Genomic DNA, 19,003 nt, shown 5'->3' with positions numbered 1-19,003 from the left:
AACATGATTAACTAATAAGTAAGTAATAGTGAACTGATGACTGAGGTAGTTCACTGTTAGATAATCAATAATTACTGAATTACATTTTCCTCATTTATAACTTTTATCTAAATATAGCTCATTTAAAATAACTATTAATCAAAATATTAACATGTGTATAAAATGTGAATGATTATGTTTTTATTGTGAACATGATCATGAAATGATCCTTCAGAGAAACATGCGCCTCATGTGTGTTCCTTGCTGGAATTAATTTATGAACATAACAGCTCTCTAAATCATGGCTACAGTATGTGGTAGAGTATGATAGTCAGCTTAGACGCCCAGCATGTGTATTCCTTGGGATATCTCTTCTGTTCATTACAAATTATTAACTTCGGCAGGTTTGATATTGCTGGAGGTATTTTAAAAATTATTTTGGTAACCTATAATTCATGAGTCAAGTGTTACTACATAAACATGAAGGAATTACTAATTATTTTAAAGTGAGGGTCATGGTAAAGCATTATTAATAAATTAATACACACTTGAATATACACAACATTTTTTTATTTTTAAAATTATTTTTTTAAACCTAGATACTGTAGGTTAATCTTACAAGAAGTGTTTAATTTTATGTGAAGTGCATTTTTTTCTGAGCAACTTAATGTATCCGATAAAAAAAAAGAATGTCGTATCTATCAAGCTACTTATCCAATCATGGTTTGCCATATTCAATGCTCACGCTGAAACTGAAAGAAGAGCGAGTGCGGTTTTGCTCCGCATTTCCCAATCCGCCTGCATGCAGTAAACTTTAACATACATTCTGTTCTGTTCATACCGAACATAGGCAAAGGAGGGAACATGTCAAATTAATTTGATAAAACTGTATGTATTTACAGTTATCAACACACTTATCCTTTAGAAATATAATTTTATTATTTTACTTTATGATAAGAGATTTTTAAAACATGTAGTAACCATGAGCACCAGCCATTAATTCAATATAATTCATTGGAAGAATTTTATGTTTTTGAATGTTTGTGAATGCTTGTTAACTATCCGTTTGATTAAATGAGTACATTTGAGCAAACACTTGAGTATTCATTAATAACTGACAAGTAACACCTCAGTTACTATTAATGGTTTGTAATGTGTTTTTTACTTTAGAATAATGGTAAAAATAACCTTTAACTCCCAAGAAAGGAAACAGTAAGATCTCATTAATTAATAATGAGTTACCATGACCCTCACTTTAAAATAATGGTCCAGATCATTAGTAATTCCTTCATGTTTATGTGGTAACAATTGACTTGGTTGTTCACTGTCCTTTTCTGCAAATCTTGGCGCCATTTTGTGGTCCGTCCTGCATAACATTTTAGCTTATATACATTTAGCTTATATACATTTAGCATTTTAGCCATTCGGCACATTCGCGGCCTGCTCGGTTCTCCCGATGGCCAGTCCGCCCCTGATTGGCCCAAAAGTGCGTCGGCCCACCGGGAAAATACCCGATATGCCAGATTACCAGTGCAGCCCTGAATATGATACTCTACCAGACATTCTAGCCTTAATTTAGCAACCTGTTACATTCATAAATTAATTTCCACAGAGAACCCATGCATAATCTTGATCACAATAAAAACATAATCATTCACATTTTAGGCACATGTTAATGTTTTCATTAGTAATTAATTTGTAGTTATTTTAAATTAGCCATAATTAGTTAATAGTTCTCAATGAGGACAATTAAATTCCGTAGTTATTGATTACCTAACAGTGAGCTACCTCAGTCATCAGTTTGCTATTACTTACTGATTGTTTAATCATGTTTTCATATTAGTTAATAATAGTAGTATCTAAAGTGTTAATGTAGTACTACTCATTAATTCTGCATTAATTCCTCCATAGTAACCTATTGACGGACCGTTATTGTAAAGTGTTACCAAAAAAAATTAAATTTTGTCTTTATAATCTGCCCTGACATTTAGGTCTGCCTCCATTCTGGAATGTCAGTCATGCCCAGAAAGTATGCCTCAATTGCTTTTTCTGTTAATAATGTTAAGTTCAGGGGTAGGTTTAAGGTAAGTGTTAGGTTTACCACTTGATTAAACCAAATTTAGACAAAACTATTTAGCAATGATAAAAACTGTAAATCAGTGATTTTATCATTGCAAAATATCAATGATACGATTTTTGGTTGTATTCAAAATACAGTAGGCAATTGTTAAGAAGTGAAGAATTTTTTTTAGATGGTTGTTAATGGGATATAGGGCCCAAAATATGCTCAATGAATGGGATGACCGTGACTATGAAGGCACCGTGTAGCGTAAAGCTCCCACTGAGTGCTAGGAATGTGAGGAGACAGGAAGATGTGCAGGAACAGTGGCCCAGCCCTCATTAGCACTCACCACTACCTGTCACAACATGTTAGCCACAGCATGCTAGCCACAGCATGTTAGCCCCGCTGTGTCTTATGCACAGCAGGTTAGCTCCAAGCGTGTTAGCAACGCCACATTTGGTAAAGCATGTTAGCAGCTTGTTAGCTTTTAGCCACAGCCTCTCAGGTCCCAGTGCGTTAGTGATGGCAGGTTAAACAGAAGAGTTACGATACGATAGAGTTACGTTAGCATACAGTATTTGTGAAAATTAATTCACCAAAGAATGATAGGAAACTATTAAATTGATGAGGCCAGCTTACACCAGCATAAGGTGGTTTTCTGGTCTTCAATAATTTCCAGCACTGGTATGGTTTGATGGTTTTAAATTGGTTTTGGGTACTTGTCAGCTGGAAGACCAGCTGGCTGACCAGCTGAAGACCAGCTTGGCTGGGTATTGAGACCAGCTAAACCTTCTTAAACTTATTAAGACTAGTAAACCATCTTAGATCAGGCTATAGTTTCAATTTCCAGCAGGGAGTGAGGCAGTGCAATCAGGACATGATGCAGTCTGGACGCGAACCAACATTCCCAAAGCACCATGGCTCTTATGTGTCAAAAGCATTCCCTGCTGAAAATATAAACAGCTTAAACCAGCCTAAACTGGTTAGGTTGGCTGGTCTTAGCTGGTCTCCCAGCCTGGACAGTTGAAGTTTTTTAGCTGGCCAGGCAGAGAGGCCAGCTAGACCATCGTGGCCAAGGTGAGAGACCAACAAACCAGAATAGGCTGGTTTTAGGTTTTTATTTATTTATTTTTTTCAGCAGAGTGATCGTTGCGCCATGGCGCTGAGTAGAGTAAAAAGTTGTTTAAAGCCTTGATTTCCTACTAAGAAGCTGTTGGTCATGCTGGTGTTGATGTGTCAGCAAGCTCATTGTATACAGTATCATGCTTTTGAGTCCCAGAGGGGACAGTATTTGAGGACAGACAATATGAAGACTTCCCTCATCATCCACGCGCTGGTTTTCCTCTCTGGGTAGAGCAAGAGGGCATGGGTCACCAGACAACATCCTCCCGGTATTCAGCTCATAATTAACCCAAGCAGCTACAGCATCCGCTGTTTTCGAACTGGATCCTCTTCACGGTGTTGACGGGAAAAAAATCGGAACACGGAAACATAAAAGTGTTGGGGGCAGCACAGAAAGTCCAAGGATCGCTTGGCTCTAGATATTCCCATCCCCGTATCCAAACATTCCAAAGTGGGCCGCAGAAGGAGGATGAGAGGGTGTAACCGTCAAGGCTGTGAGGTCGATAATCCCCCTAGACACCTTCTTATCCAGACTATTAACTGTTATCACAGACGTAAACCACTTTCCCTTTTCCTCTGTTTGTTTAACTGATTTGCTGGTCAAATATTTTGATATGGCGCTGTGTATATTTACCCGTAAGTGCAGAGGGTTGGTTGCATGTTAAAGGCTGGCTGTGGTCTAGAAGTGTGGGTCTTTTAAAATAAATCGAACAAAAGTACTCAACTTGTGTATAGCGCTGCTACAGGAGTAGTACTTTGTTTTAACTTTTATTGTATTCCTAAGTCAAGCATTACTATTCCTGTTGCTAATGTTTAAGGTTAAATATTTGAAAAAAATCCCAAAGTATTTCACTTTGGTGAGTAATTTGCAATGTTTCTTCTATGGACATTTATTGATACCTCAGATTGTACAGCTAGATGAAGATTTTTACCTGGTAGACAATATAGACAAATCCCAATGTTTGTGGTACCTTGAAGTAGGGCCCAAGCCATTTCTAGTGATTAGAATATAATTGAGACATGGGGGTTGGCTCTTTTGACTTGGGCCAGTATACAGAGGCCCTTGGGGAGTTGAAATCTTAGGATTTATCTATAAATAGCTAAAGTGAACTAATGTTGTCTTTATTTCTATTTAGGAGATGGAGAGGACTTTTCTGTTTTTGCCTCTGATGATCTGGAAGAAGTTGCACAAGTGTCTGATGTGGATCCAATCCCATTGGCCACTCCTAATGACCTTCCTTCCCCTGGCCTATCGGGTGAGGCAGTCTCCCCGATAGCTTCCTCCCCTTTCCACCCATCATTCCACACCTCAATGTACCTGGCAGGAGAGGGTTTCAAATCAGTGCCCCAAGACTTTGAAGTCCGAGAGTCTGGCGTTTCCAGAGGAAACCTGGGCGTCTGGAGCCGGAGGAGACTGGAGGTGGGAGAACGTCTCGAACCCTACGAGGGTGCGTCACGACACAGCCCAGAAAATGACACCCAGTCATGGGAGGTAGGATCAAACGATGAATTTGTGAAGTATTCTCTTACAGAGGTCTGATAACAGGCTTATCCAAGACTTCAAAGAAAGTCTTCACGCAGTTGAGGAAGAAAGTGCAGCAGATAGCACGGGCTTGTGGGCCGCTGGTCGGACTGAAAGCTTTGCTGTCATCAGTAGCAAGGCAGTGTGATTAACCCTGGCCTTCATGTTTTATGATGGAGCACCTCTACTCCGCTCTGTGATCTTACACTAACCCCAGTTAACAGTTGCCGTAATCCCATTAGTCATGATTATTAGACAGCCTGTTGGTAAGTAAAAATGTATTCTCAGTTTTGTTGAGGATTTTTTTTCGTGCAATTTTAACACTACGTTTTTTCTGAACCTCAGCATAGCTGAGCCAAAGCTGTCTGTCAAAGAAATCTAACTTTTTTTTGTCTTAAATCATTTGTTTTGTGTGTGTGGCCAGATCAGATTTTTTTCTGTTCAGACTAATGTCGCTTTTGCTAGCATGTCCTCATTGGTTGCCATATTAATGGTGCAAACTATGTGTGAGACTTTAGCAATAAATGTTTTGCCATTGAATATTTTTTTCATGAGGGCAGTATCCAACTCTAAACATGTTAATTGCAGACAACAGGGTAAAAAACTGCAATTCTTGTCACAATCCCTGACATAAATTAGTCTCAACACATGACGAAAAAGCAACATGAAATCCAATCTGACAGTTCAGACTGAGACGCATTAACAAAAGTCAGATTTTATTCAAATTTCATACCACCTACAAGTATATTTGAATCTGGCTTGAGAAAACGGGATTTAATGTGTTTTTCTTTGTTGAGACTACAAAAAAATAAACGCATTCAAGCTGGATTGCTAAAGAAAATCTTATTTTTGCTACCTTTCTGAACAAGGCATAAGAGAACAGAATTCAGACATAACTCAATTTTGGCTAAATGTACAGGTTCTGTATTTTGGCTTTGCATGGCAGTATTGGCCACGCTTAACTTGTGTATTTTAAAACAAATACAGTCAAAAATGTGAATAACCACAAACTAGAATTGGAAAAATTAGATTTAGCTAACGTGGGTTGACTTACCAGTTATCTATAATGTAAGTATATAAAAAAGATGACCCATTGTTCTGTACATGTGAGATTATAATGATAGCTCTGAAGCGAATGTACAAAAAAGGTTAAAAAATAACCTGTCTATATACGAACATGGATGCAGGATAAACGATTCCCTCAGCTACTGTTTACTGTCTAACAATGGTCTGTATAATTTACTTCTGTCTGTCTTTCTGGTCAAATGGCACCATGACCTCACTGAGAGATTAGAATGGTCTATGCTCCCTCTGTGATGTCAGAATCCAATGTGCCACAACTTTCCAAAGTCAATCAAACCGTGAGGCTCCTAAATCCTGCTTTTTGCCAGGTTAAAGGCCACTTTTTAGAGACGCCCCTCCCCAATAGTGCCCTGTCTATCAGATAACGGTCAGTCTACTCTCCCAGTCGAAACCAGGGTCACATGACAAGGCCAGAGGTCAAGTGTTGTCTTGGTCAGGGTCAGTTTAAGCTAATTTCACCAGGCCAGAGAGGTAGCAGGAGGGGTATCAGGCTAATTGAAAGTTTAAATAGACCCCGTATTGCCATGATAAAGAAAATGTAAGCCTTATTCTCAGAGATTGACCATTCAATTCCATAAGCCTTCGGAATGGCTCATAAGAGTGCCATAGTGTCATAGTTACATACTATTACTGCCTTGAGATAGTTTAAAGAAATTTGTACTTTTACATACTTAAGCGTACAACACTGTGCCAATGGAACTATACTGCATCGGCCCATTCACACCAAGAATGATAACTATGGCAATAACTATATAGATAACTATATTAGCATCTACACCAGCAGATGATAACATTCTGTTTATTCTAAGCGCACGATGCAGTTATGTTCACAATCAAGAACATGGTTGTAGATGACCTGCTACTGCTCCACGTTTGGCAAAGAAACTAAAAGAATAATAGACAGATACAACTTCAAAAGTGACAAGACAATGTTGTCGATATTAGCGCTGGATGAGGTAATTTTATGCTACCCGCTTGCGTTAGCTTTTCATTATCTCATCTCTGTTAATACTGACGAAAGTGCAGAATAACATTGCCGGTTCTTGAGCAGGAGTTTCCATTTTGTTTGTGTGAGTAATAAATGGTGATCCGGTGCTGGAATGTGTTATTTTGAAGATGAGTGCATGTTGCGGCTCTAAAGTAGGATGGATTTTGATTGGCTGTCAATGATTTTATCGTTCATCAGCTGGAAAACCTTTAAAGTGAACCCAACAATATCGTTCCATGGTGTTGGTGTCGCTGTAGTTGTGGTGTGGACGCCGTTATTCTCTTACAGTAAGACCAATTTCTAAAACTTTGTTTATAGTTATCGTTATTGGTGTGAATGGGCCTTAAGTATTGAGTTTTTACAATATGTTTATTTATGATTAGTTCTGGTCATCTAGGGTCGGAAATTGGTCCTGTTGCATGGTGGTGGCCATTCTATGCAGTTTTTTAGAGAAGTTGTAGAGAAGTTTTTGTAAGGATATGGAATTATGGTTTAAGTTCAGTTGGTGTATGTAATTATGGTTGACTTTGACTAAACCCTGTTGAAAGGTTCAAATTAACTCTTGTGTTTTCTTCTTGGAAAGGAAGAAAGAAGGTAATATGAGTTTAGAACAACACGAGGGTGAGTAAATGATGATAAAATGTACATTTTTGCGTGAACTATCCATTTAAGTTTTTTTTCCCCTCCTACACATGGCCCTTGTGAACAACAGAAGTCTTACATGTGCAAACATTAGGTTTTAATATGATTGAAAAGGCTGCTGTCTACCAGTGGTAGATTTACAGTCTCATGAGCAAGCACTCTCTCTGTCTTTTTTGCTGTCTCTCTTTCTTGTTCATTCCCTATGTTAGGAGATGAAGAGAAATAAAAGGTTTCATGAATTTTAATTCCTCTGTAATTTATTACATGCTTGAATAATATGTATTTAAGAAACTGAGAAGCCACAAAGAGAGAGAGATCGAGGATGGATGACAGCGAGGCACAGCAGTGCTGTATCACTATGTTTAATTAGCTGGCTGACAGCAGCCCATAACTCTCCCCATTAAGTAAATAAGTTGTAAAGAATTTATGATGAAGTGCAGCATTATTCAGAGGGGATATTCAATGATGACATGGACACATTAAATATGGTAAATGGCATTAAGCATCTCTCCCAGCCTTTTCCTCTCATTCTCTTTTAGACCCCCTCCCTCCGCCCAAGTGCGTGAGAAGCCATCAATATGCCAATATGCAAGAGACTGTAAAAATAAAATTGATTTGCTAAATGTGAGTTAAGATAGATCTGTTTGCTTTCATCATCAATTCTGCCGTGGGGAAGAATGATGTCACCAGCTAGGGTACGATAAAGACAAAACCCATCTGGTGGCTTTGATGAAGTGTGTGTGTGGGGGGGGGATGAATGGACACTCAAGCCACAAGTACTGGAATGTTTGTACAGATCTATGAGCATGTTTGTGCATAGGTTTATGTGTGATTGTGTGTTTGTATATGCATGAGTGAGAGTTTGTTTTTGTGATTGGTGTTTGTTAGTAAAATTGTACATAGATGTTGTTGTGGTGTTTGTTTTAACACAGGTGATTGTTTGTGTTAAAATGCACAAGCGTGTTATTCACTGATTGTGCACAAATATTTGTGTTGTACACAAGTGTTTGGGTGATTGCTCAAAGGTTTTGTTTGTTTGTTTGAGCACAAGTATTTTTGTGATTCTGTAAAGGTGATTGTTTGAAGAATTGTTTGCGTGATTGTGCACAGGTGATTTTTTTGAAGGATTTTGTGCTGGTGTTTGTTTGATAGTGCAAAGATTTGTCAGGGGGATTGCGTGCAGGTGTTTGTTTGGTTGTGCAGAGGTGCTTGTTAGTGTGACTGTGCACAAATGTTTGTGTGATTGTGCACAGGTGATTGTTTTTGTTTTGTGTTTTGTTTGTTTGCATTTGCGTGAGAGCTGTATATGCAATTGAAAGTTTGTGTGTGTGTTTGGTTGGGGGAGTTGGTGGAGATATGTGTCTGCGACAGAATTTGTGTCTCTAATTGTGCACAAGTGTCTGTTTTCGTGTATGATTGTGTGGTTGTTTTATGTGTGTTACAGATTTAGATTGTTGTATATGTGTGACTGATTTTGTGTGTGTAAATGTGTGCAAAAGTTGTATCTGTGCACATGCAACTTTTGTGTGCCGTTTTTGGGCTTGTGTGTGTCTGTGTGCACGTGTGCGTGCATGTGTGCGTCTGTGTGTGTGTGTGATTGTTTGTGTATGATTGTGTGAGAGGGTCCATAACTGACTAAGAGGAATGTGTGTTGCTGAAGAGGCCAGAAGCTCTCTGAACCACCATCATAAATTTTAACTTTTACTGTGTGTGTGTGTGTGTGTGTGTGTGTGTGTGTGTGTGTGTGTGTGTGTGTGTGTGTGTGTGTGTGTGTGTGTGTGTGTGATTGTGTGTGATTGTTGTGTATGATTTTGTGAGAGGGTCTGTAACTGACTAGGAGGAAAGTGTGTCGCTATAGAGTCCAGAAGCTCTCTGAAATACTAATAAATTTGAACCTTTACTCTGTGTGTTTGCGTGCGTGCGTGTGTGCGTGCGTGTGTGTTTGAATGAATGCTATTGAATTACCAGTTCAAATTACTTCAGTAAATAAAACAGCCACCTGCTTCACCAACACACTCACACACACACATACACATGCACATAAAGCCATTTTGCAGGGCATAGAAATTTGGTAGTGGGCTGACAATCTGCGACAGTGTGTCTTGACCCTTGAAAGGTGTGTGTGAGCATGTTTGTCATATGGCCTATGTGGGTGTGTGTTTGAGTGTATATGAATGAGTGCATCTAGATGTGTGTATGTCACAGTGTGGGGGGTGTCCAGCTTTTGTCCACCTTTTGAGTGTAGGGACATTGATGGAGGGGACGTAGGAGATTAGCCCTGTGTGTGTGTGTGTGTGTGTGTTTGTGTGTGTGTGTGTGTGTGTGTGTGTGTGTGTGTGTGTGTGTGTGTGTGTGTGTGTGTGTGTGTGTGTGTGTGTGTGTGTGTGTGTGTGTACATGGCCGGAGATTAAGAGTGTGTGTGAATAGAGGTGAGGGATTAGGCCTCTTCAGCATGCCTGTCCCAACACTCCTCTGTCTTTTCATCCCACTATCCTAGTCTCCATCCTCTCTCTCTCTCTCTCTCTCTCTCTCTGTCTCTCTCTCTCTTTTGTCGCAAAACACTCTTTTTCCCTCTGTCCTTCTGTCTGTCACTCTCCTACTCTCGTCCGCTCAATCTGTCATTCTTCCTCAGAAATATTTATCCGCTCCTTGTCTTCCCTCATTCTTTCCCTCCAATATATATTCCTCCTCTCTTTTTCAGGACCCGAAAGGAAGTTTAATCCCTGTCTCAGGGAAACTGACCTCACACACACAAAACCATTCAGAGAGACTGCTTAAACTCATCTCATGTGTTTTTATGAAGCATTATGTTTTAAAGTATTCACTGAGAACGTTTCCACTCATTCACCCACTCATTCTCAGGAGAATAGAGAGAAAGAGGTTTTCTGCATTGGGACAGGACTGGCAGAGAACTGCTTTGTACAATACTGGCACAGTTTCCATGTCGTTTTATTTAAAGACAACATAGAATTGATCCTATTTACATATTGAGCACACACTATTCTAAAGAATATGAATATAGAATTGAATCAAACATTTTCAAATCTGATCTGGGCCACTTTCATATGTGGAAATAAATCAGATGTGTATCCGATTTTTTCAATGTGCATATTTGCATATACGTGTGGGCATATTTAAATGTTTTTTTTTTTTACATCAATCTAACTCAACATGAGCTTGATTCATTGCAAGTTGTATCTTTCTAGTTAACAAATTCAATTCCAGGTAAGAAAATAAAATTATAAGCTTCAGGAGTTGGGTTCAGCTATGTGTTTATATTACAAGTAAATAGTAAAATATACGCATAAAAATTATACTGGACTGAGGTAAATTTTTAGAAACAGTGCTCAACTCATGTCACTCGCACAGAAAGTACAGTTACTATATTTCAAGTGTGTCAATACAAATCTGAAATCATTAAAAATAACAACACTTCTCAAACTAAACAATGTGTTTGTTTCACTCATAAATAATATTACATTCTTTAGATGATAATTCAAATCCACAATACAACTGCAAATGTCATATCAATACTACATTATTTCTCCATTACTTGCTGATATATTATTAGATAAACCATGTTTAAAAAAAATGACTGATCATTTAATTACAGTTATAATGACAAACATTCCATGGGGAATCACCCAACATTGTGGATCAGTTTATGAGCATCAGATGTTCAGACCAATGCCTGACATGGGCCATATTCTCATGTGTCTGTCTGCGGGAGAGTGAGAGTGGTAAGGCTCATCACCTGGGTTGTAATATCTCTAATACCTGTCTCTCATTATAGTGATGGCGGAGGGAGACCTGATAAGGCACGCCAGAGTGAGAGAGAGAGAGAGAGAGCGACACAAGAGTGGTATGAACTCATGTACCTGAAAAAGTCGTGTTAAAGTGTTAAAGAATCTAAAGAGTGTGCAACGAGTCAAAATAAACACTGACCTTGAACCTGTTCCGTTGTCTCCTGACTCCTCCATTGCCCATGAACTCAGAAAATCACAATCAGATTTGAACAGAAAATCTAATTTGGGCCACATTCAGATGTGAAGTGAATGTAGCCTATGATATTCTGGCTCGGGTCCCTTCCAAGTAAATTCTTGGGATGTTTTGTCTGTATTATCATCCACCCAGCGAAAATCCTAAGTCTGAATACTTAGAAAAGTAATTGCACACCACTTCTCAACAAGCCGTTTGATTTGGGGTATCATTCATGTCTGTAGTTTAAATGGTGTGGGACGTTATGTGCACATGTTTAATACTTAGGGTTAGGGGTTTGTTTGAATCCCTAACCCTAGAGCCAAAAGTGTACTTCAGTCAGACGTGAACACTAGGCACACATTTCGTCATCAGCAGAGTGCACGAGCACCGTACACAGAGTGTGCGGCCCGATTTTTCTAACCGTGCATACTCTGATCGTGCAGTAAGTGCATGCGTCTGGAAATATTTGCACTTATGTGGCAACACTCACAATTGAGCCTTTGCTGTCACGAAGAAGTGGAAAAAGATGTAATCACCAGTAAACAACAGGTGACCAAGGGTAGAAACAACAACAACAGTGGAAGTACACGTTAAGAGCGTGTGAGGAGGTGAGGAGATACAGTATCTGCATTTGTGTGATTCAAGACTGAAGTAATATTAAGACTGGCTCTAAACTCCTGAAGAAAATAAGTCCAGAATCTCATAGTAGTCGTAGTATGCATGCGCCAACTGCCTGTTTATGCGTGCACTGTCAATTGAAGTATACTTTGAGAGGCGAGCATTCTAATGTATGCATACGCTAAGCATTCGCGTCAAAACTGAAGTATAATTTGGGCTCAAGAGTGGCCAATAGTGATAAACATGTTTGCATCAGCAACGTGAAATGGCATTCACAATGCATTTTACGTTGAGTGTTTGAAAGTTGAGAAGGAAATAATGTAGTTTGGGACACTACTCATCATGAGTGGAATTGGATCGTGGATGTCAGGCTATTAAATGTTGTGCTTGTCCCGTCCGAGCAAGTTTGAAATGTGCGGTTGACCTAAAGCTTGAGGGAATGCACTGGCTAGCCTTTAAAAACGAAGATACGTAAATCAGTTGGGTTACAAAATAGCACTTTTTGCTTTCTCGCTCTCTCTCAGTGGGGTGGGGAAGCCAGTGTTAAATGCTTGTTGAGCTGGTATAGAAATGATGTTGGGACAAAGCTACTTTTTGTAGGGTACGGTGAGTGCATGCATGTCACAATGCCAGGTGATGGGGGGAGTCTCTGAAGGTCGTGACCTCATTAGATGTGTAAGAATGGTGGTGTGTGTTTGGGTGCAGAGGGCTTTACCTGCTGAAAAGCTCTGTGGGGAGGTGGGGGCGGGGTTTCATTAAAATAAACCTTCCTTTTCCTAGATCTCTCTCTATCTGTCTCTTTTTCTCAATCTCTCCACAAGACAAGAATTCCAACCTGCTGCGTTGTCTCCAAAAGAATCACACACACATACTCACATCTAGGGTCCAAAATTAACATTTGCCAAGCATCAAGTGTGAGTAAAATTTGGCAGACTCCTTTATTCAAAGCGACTGAAGGCCCTGGCACACTCATGGCGAAATTCTTCTTCGCTCAGAGCAAAAAATAAGTTTAAAACAGCTGAGCAACGGAATATTGTTTGCGAACATTCAGACAACGGCCACACTGGGGGAGGTGTTTAGACGAGCATTTACATATGAGGATGCAAATATGAGGACTACATGTTATACCTGAACTAATGTTACCTTAAAATTATGAATTGCTTCATGCCTCATTCTATGAGTAGAATTCACATGAGATCAGTTAAAGAAGCTGTTTTTGACATTAATATAAATTAATTAGTGTAATTTTTCATGTTTACACTCTGCATTCATGGCGCTAATGCTCTAACATGCTAAACATGGCCATAATAAGCACCAGTTACACTGTTATTGTCATTTATGATCACACTGAAACTACTGCAAAGATGGGTGTATAAAAGAGGGTAAATGGGTAGAATACAGACAAAAGACAAATGATGATTAGCATATCTTACTTTGGGCAGATGTGTGAAGGGCTTTCGGCTGCAGATGGCACATGAGCGAATGGGCACTTAAGAGTATTTCAGTAGATTTGATTCCTTTTGTAGACTAATTTAACAAAAAATAAATCACAACATGTTCTTGGAAAATGTCACTATGCGAATGATCGTACAGATGCAGGTAAGTTGCATGCTGTTGTGTTAATGTTGACTGATCTTAACTGACTGAACAGTGTAATAGCTGGAAATGAGCTGTCGACCTCAAAGTAGGTGGAGCTCCAGGTCACACCTACTGATGACATGGACCAATGGCAGTAAGAAGGTGTTTAGCAGCTGGTACAAAGTTTTCCCGGTGAGCTGATTTGAACTACCGACACAAACTTTTGTTATTCATTCTCCGATTTTGTATGAAGGTCGTTTACACAGCATGCAAGGTATGCAATTTTATCAGAAGGTGTGTTCCTTGGGAATTGAACCCATGACATTGGCATTGCTAGCACTCTTCCATGTACACCTACTACATAAAGAAACATCTATAGTGACTCATTGCCATAGAGATAAAAATATGTTTTAATAAAAAAAGATCCAAACACAATTTCATGGTCAGTAAGAAATACTCATGGCAGGTGAATAAAAATGTAATTCACCTGCCATGGGCATGCTTGACAAGAAGTCGATTTTTTTATCCTGTACACATTCATTTGACACACTCATCATGATTTCTGTAACAAATGTGGGAAACATAGGCAAGTGTAGTTTGTTGTAGTTGTGAATCAACTATGCTAATATCTGCCAACTTTGCTCGAGGAAATTGTGTTTCATTGATCAAAACCCTGAGAAACAGCGGCCATCACTCAATCAGAGTAGCTATTAACATGTTTATCCAAAAATATACTCAAAATTTTGCAGTGTTTGCATTCAAACACAGTTGTACTCTGGATTTCCTTTCCTGTAATTATTTTCCCCCCAACCAGAACACGTACATCTCAAACGGTGCCGAAGCCAGCGAGCATTAAAGGAGTGTTCCAGAAGATTTCGGTGGAAATCTGTTTACATCACATTGTCAAACTGTCAATCACTCCACTGGACGATTGGGTCAGGGTTAAACTTAAAACGTGATCGCTAGTTATTTCTGGGGTAATTTCCTAATTACAAAAATAATTAAAATCTAAGCAGATGTGTACCAGTGACCTGGAAGCTGTTCAGTTTTTTTAACAGACATGTTTGAGAGGACTTGACAGGCTGTTTTGGTCTGTGGGGTTGCGTTGGATTCGATTCATGCCTCTCAATGTCATGTTTGTAACCGAAAATGAAAGTTGATGGAAAGCGTGCCAGTAATAAGAGGAAACAGGATTTTATTTCAAAATGTCTAACTTTTTGGCTAATCTTGATTGCCTACACCCTGTCTCACTTCCTTTCTGTCTCTCTTATCTGTCTTTCTCTCTCAATCTCGCTTTTCTCTGTTTCTCTCACCATATTTTTCGCTAAAATAGACCATTGAGTATTCACCATTGGCACAAACAGTCCAAGGGGATAGACATACAGACTGTTCCACAGACTGCACTCTGTTCAATCTGATTCATTTTCATAAAAGTGATTCGATGTACAATTCACACAAATTCATTCTGCTTGTTTCATGAATTAGGCCCAGTATTGGTTTATACCTGGGTGAGAATCGCTCAGCTGACAAAACATTCAAAATATGTCTTTCCAAAAATGTCCAATGGACAACAAAGTATATAAAAATGAATCTTAATATGACTTATTTTGTTTGTGTCTATTTAATACATTCTCTCTACATGGACAAAGGTCTATTGCACCAGTATTTGATTTTTAAATATCATTAGATCAATTAGAGGCACACATATTTCAAAACATTATCTACTCACACAGCAGTAGTTTATTATACCACTGAGGTCATAAACTTTTAAAGAGTAACTTTGAAAACTTTCTTAACACACAACAAACAAGTATACACACTCATAAAAAGAAATGACTGAAATGACTAAAATACTGTTTAAATGTAACATTGTAATAGTGGTTTATGCACTGTCATTCTCATTTAGTTTGATCAGATCTGTAGGACAGTTATACTGGACTTTCCTCAAGTTCTGTCCTCTACCTGCTTAAGCCAGTTCAGAGCAGAACACAAGCGTGGATCAGCTTTCTTTGGCTCCATTCGGATCTCTGGTTTGGTTTGCACACTGTTGTTTTAACATCAGTCAGTTTAAACAGTTTTCTCAGGACTTCGCAAGAAGACTGATTCTATTTATAAAGTACCTGAGTGAGTGGAAAGGAGAAGTGTGTGTAAAAGAGCTTGTGTGCTTAATTGTATGTATGAACCAGTTGTGTTTGTTGCTAAAGAGCAGTGTGTGTGTGGTGAGCAGAGTGTGATTGGAGCTGACACATGCTTTATTATCATGTGTTTCACGTTAGCTGGCTCTAAACTTCTGTGTGGGGTAGACAGTTCAGACATGCCACTCAACCTTAACACAGACACACACACACACACACACACACAAACTTACCTCCTTAACTAAGAATAGAGCTCAGCAAAACAGATAGAGTTACTCAAACCTGTGGATGAAGGGAGGTGGAGGGGAACAGAAAGTGAGAGAAAACGAGAGTTAGCCAGAACCAAAACAATGAATTAAAACAAGAACAGGATAAAATCTGGACATTACTAAGAAAAGAAAAATGGACTGAACATGTGTGAAAAATGAATGAAACATTGAAAAGAAAGAAAGAAAGAAAAGATAATGAAAAGACAGACAGACAGGTTTGGAACTGGAACAAGAAATGAGGAAAGAGAGAAAGAGAGAGATTTTCAGGGTGGCAGCAGGTAGACTGAGTAGGACTTTGTTCCTGGCCATCCTCTTGTATAACGGTTTAACAGACAAACACACACCCACATACACACACAAATGCACACTAGCCAGTCCTTTTGGTTGGCTGTGTCAGCCCTGATCTATCATGAAGGATTTCTCTTGGTATGTGCGTCGGTAATGTTAGGACAGAGATCTGCTCTAATTGTTGTTGTTGGTCAAGACGAGTTACCATCTCAAGGCAACCACAGGAATGCCCTCTCCTTCAGTTACCCAGCAGATTATAATTCTGCCATCCACAACTTTTAAAACAAACTCCATAGAGAGTAGAGATATCTGGTTTGCAATAATGTAATATTTATGTTTTAATGTATTGTGAAATTCATCATGTTTGTGACTCTCATCCATACTAGAACGTCATTTTCCACCACCAAAAATGGGGTGTTTCGAAACACTCCCCATTACTGTATACTTTGGAAGATTAAAAAACAGATTAGTGTGGATATGAAGTGGTGGTCACTGTTTAATATCCCCAAAAAATATTCAAACTATAACTAAAAAATATCGACTTGTGGCATTAAAATATAAATTTTGTATTGCGAGGTAAGTATTGTTTTTCCCCCCAGATCTACAAGAAAGAAGTGTCGACCATAAGAAAGATAGAGAGTGAGATGTTTTTTGTGTATACAAGAGAGAGACTCCCAGGGATTCTCCTTTAAATAGGGCGAGAGCACATCCATCTTCCCTGGTCTTCAGATTGTTTGGCTGTCCTTTTTACCTTCTCTTACTTTCATTATGACAGCCATTGTAACTTCTTTAAAGCGGCAGGGGGAAGCCACACCATTGGCCGTCGCTCCTGAGGCCCGGCTTGATTGACAACGGGAGTCCGGCCAACTGCCACCAGGACACTCAGCCATAAATCATCAGCTATGGAGCGCACCCACTTCCTGAAATGCTACCACTGCCTGCAGGGGACAAAAAGCCCTTTGTGGAGGGATTTTATTTGGGAGAAAAGGTTTAGGGGGTCTCGGGACAGTCTGCCAGGGCCAACCATGCTGCCTGCCTCTCTGCTGAGAGACGACTGAAAATTAAAGCCAAGTGCCGAGAGAGAGATTTCACTTGTTGGCCACTGTTTGCACTTTACTGACACTTGCAGCTTTTCCAGGAGCCCAACTGCCCCCTCCACCTCTACTAACCCCTAGTTAAAGTCATTCAATTAAAACATAAAACATAAGCAATCGATCCCTTTATTACAAGAAACATAGAATTTTAGAACAGTAAAAAAGACAATTTTCTTTCAGTTTGAAGGGAGAGTTCACCCAGTCACATCCCCAAGCCAAACCCTTAAATCTGATTGGAGGTAGATAAGAATGTTGTTCCAGGACCAACAAAATCACAATTGGCAAAATCACAGTCACCAAACTATGTAGTCTCTAACATTCACAATTAAAAGCTTTGGCAGACGTCATTTCTGTACAGAAGTCTTAAAGATACAGTAGCAAAACAGCCTTTTTCATTCTATAGGTCTGCGAGAGGTTGGGAAATGGCCATGTAAAACGAAATAATGACTTTTGGTGCTAGAAACCTTGACTAACAGTCGACTTCAGGGCCAAAAATAAAACGCATCAAAAGTGTAGAATATTGCCATTTTAGTACTTTATGTAGCCTCATATCTAAAATTCTCCATTAGAGTCATGCCTGTTATAATGCTGTAGGAACATTTTCCATGTGACAATTAAACCCTCAATTGAGTTCAACTGATGCCTGACGGTCAGGTATCACTGGAACTGAAACGATTGTGAATGATCTTGCATTGTGGTCAAAGACTCCGACATGGAAGTGAACTTCCCTCAACAACTGCATCCAGATTAGAGTCCCTCACCAGAGGAGATCTCCATCGCTCTGTTTTCACTCATCTCTCTCTGTCTGTTTTTCTTTTTCCGCTACGTTGTCAGACAGAGAGAGAGACGGGCCTGTTTTCTTTTTCAATATAGATCTGAAAGCGAGGGAGAAGCAGAAAGCGAGATGTTACCCTAGAGAGGTACAGACGAGAAATCCCTGACACCTCCGTAAATCTGGACGTCCCATGTCCACCCTTCATTGCAAGTGTGTGTGCTGCGAGTGTCGACCAGCCGCAAGAGGAAAACATTCCTGTGTGGTTCTCACACAAATTCAGGAGGTTTGCTCTGAAAACAAGGTCTTTCCTCACAGCTTCACTCGTTCTTTTCCTAGGCTGGTAGAGGAAAGGATGAAGGTTTTCATTGTGCTGTTGTTGATTCTGCATTAGGCTGTGTTTAGCTTTTATGATGAATATGCAGCTAAGCCTGCGCTGTTATTTTGCAGTCTCACTAGGTCTCGCGTTCTGTCTTTCTCTCTCTCTCTGGCTATGTCCTATAGCCTAGTGAGATACCTTGCTTCCTATACCCAACAGGACACCTTTTAAAGACCTTAGTCACAGCAGACACCATCTAACTGTTCTAGATCACATCTATATATTGCAAAAATTAAATATGGTGTCTGGCTGCCCTGACTGTGATCTATTACAGCATGTAGACTGAAATTGAACCTCGTAAGTGACTATTTGTGTGCTCTGCATAGTACATAGGCAGCAACTCTGTTTTATATAAATAGCACTCTTCACACAATGATTACAGTGAACTCAATTCACTTGGAGTTAAATTCCATAGAGCTAACAATATGATATTCTATTAAGCTTACATTTTAGAATAGAAGCCATTATTTTGGTCACACAATATACATACA

At 39.4% G+C, this 19,003-nt stretch overlaps 1 protein-coding gene across 14 annotated transcripts in view; it reads left to right on the top strand.

The window, feature by feature from the left end:
* LOC127631731 (MDS1 and EVI1 complex locus protein EVI1-A-like) overlaps positions 1 to 19,003 on the top strand; it is a 193,097-nt gene that overhangs the window by 75,688 nt on the left and 98,406 nt on the right. For all 14 annotated transcript variants that reach the window (XM_052110009.1, XM_052109998.1, XM_052110005.1 and 11 more), the window contains exon 2: positions 4,300 to 4,655. In XM_052110009.1, coding sequence (XP_051965969.1) covers positions 4,300 to 4,655 — 356 coding nt within the window. The remainder of the gene's footprint in view (positions 1 to 4,299; positions 4,656 to 19,003) is intronic.

Source organism: Xyrauchen texanus, chromosome 38 (genome assembly GCF_025860055.1).
Source record: "Xyrauchen texanus isolate HMW12.3.18 chromosome 38, RBS_HiC_50CHRs, whole genome shotgun sequence".
In the NCBI taxonomy this organism is placed as follows: domain Eukaryota; kingdom Metazoa; phylum Chordata; class Actinopteri; order Cypriniformes; family Catostomidae; genus Xyrauchen; species Xyrauchen texanus.
The sequence above is the reverse complement of the archived record's forward strand: the minus strand, read 5'-3'. Positions and strand labels throughout refer to the sequence as shown.